This window comes from Condylura cristata, unplaced genomic scaffold (assembly GCF_000260355.1).
Source record: "Condylura cristata isolate star-nosed mole 26May11 unplaced genomic scaffold, ConCri1.0 scaffold00009, whole genome shotgun sequence".
Classification (NCBI taxonomy): domain Eukaryota; kingdom Metazoa; phylum Chordata; class Mammalia; order Eulipotyphla; family Talpidae; genus Condylura; species Condylura cristata.
The window spans coordinates 1,366,178-1,367,210 of NW_004567110.1; the positions used below are offsets into that span (position 1 = coordinate 1,366,178).

Consider the following 1,033-nt stretch of genomic DNA (forward strand, 5'->3'; position numbering starts at 1 on the left):
GGGGGCAGCTGCTGCTGCAACAGCGTTTCCCCTTGAGGAACTTGAAGAGAATCAGCATTTTCTCCCTAATAGAGCTGGAAACTCTGTTGTGAGCAGTTTGGCGGCCCAGGGCGAGTTTGGGCTCATTAGCCCCCAGCGCCGCCGCCGCCCCGGCTGTCTGCGCAGCCTGAATTAATGTTGTTGTTATTTGTGCGGACGTGGTGGGTGCAAACAAGGTTAATTGAAATGAGGATGCGGCGTCCTCCCGATAAGGCGCCCTGACAGCCAGGAGGGTTCCCGGTGTAAGCGCCGGCTTTATTACCCCTTTTTATTAGAGCTAATTTGGGCTCTATATCAAAAGCCGCATTAAGGGAATTGTCTGCCGGGCTGGCCCCTCTCTGCTCTCCGGCTGCGGCTGCGGTTAAGAGACAATTAAAACAAACTGCTCCGCCCCCTCCCTCCTTGGCCGGGTCCTGCCTACGGGGAAAGTGGCCCTGGGGGCCCTCTGGGCTTCCAGCTGCAGCTCGCGGCAGCTCCCACCTGCCAGGAGCCGGCCAGTGAGCCAGAGGGCCCCCAGGGCTGGGGGGGGCAGGGGGTGTGGTCTCCTGCCCCCCAGGCCCCTGGCCGCCCCGCCCACCGCCCCTGCTTCCTCCGCCAGTGCAGTGCAGCCGGGACAGGCTGACTTTGGGGTGGGGGCCCCCTGGCTGCCTCCGCCCCTGCAGGGCCGGCTGCCTCCGGCACGCCCCGCGCGTCGGGGCTGTGGAAGAGCCGGGCGCGCTGGCCTGTCCCCCCAGATGCCCGTGTGCTCCTACTTCCTGAGGGGGGTCTGCAGCAGCAGCGACTGCCCCTACAGCCACGTCTACGTGTCCCGGAAGGCTGAGGTCTGCGCGGACTTCCTCAAAGGCTACTGCCCGCTGGGCGCCAAGGTGAGGGCCCGCGTGGGCATGCCTGTGCCGCCTGCGCGCAGCCTCGGGCTTGCTCAGGTCCAGGAGGAGGCTGAGGCCTGGCAGGGCCCTGCTGACCGGTGCGGGGCCCCGGGCGCTCGGCAGGGCCC

The 1,033-nt window shown here is 66.5% G+C and overlaps 1 protein-coding gene across 1 annotated transcript in view; it reads left to right on the top strand.

Moving 5' to 3' along the window:
- The window catches only part of ZC3H3 (zinc finger CCCH-type containing 3), a 41,189-nt gene that overhangs the window by 21,600 nt on the left and 18,556 nt on the right, over nucleotides 1-1,033 (top strand). The window contains exon 4 of the mRNA XM_012722877.1: nucleotides 596-1,024. Within this exon, the coding sequence (XP_012578331.1) occupies nucleotides 596-1,024 (429 nt within the window). The remainder of the gene's footprint in view (nucleotides 1-595; nucleotides 1,025-1,033) is intronic.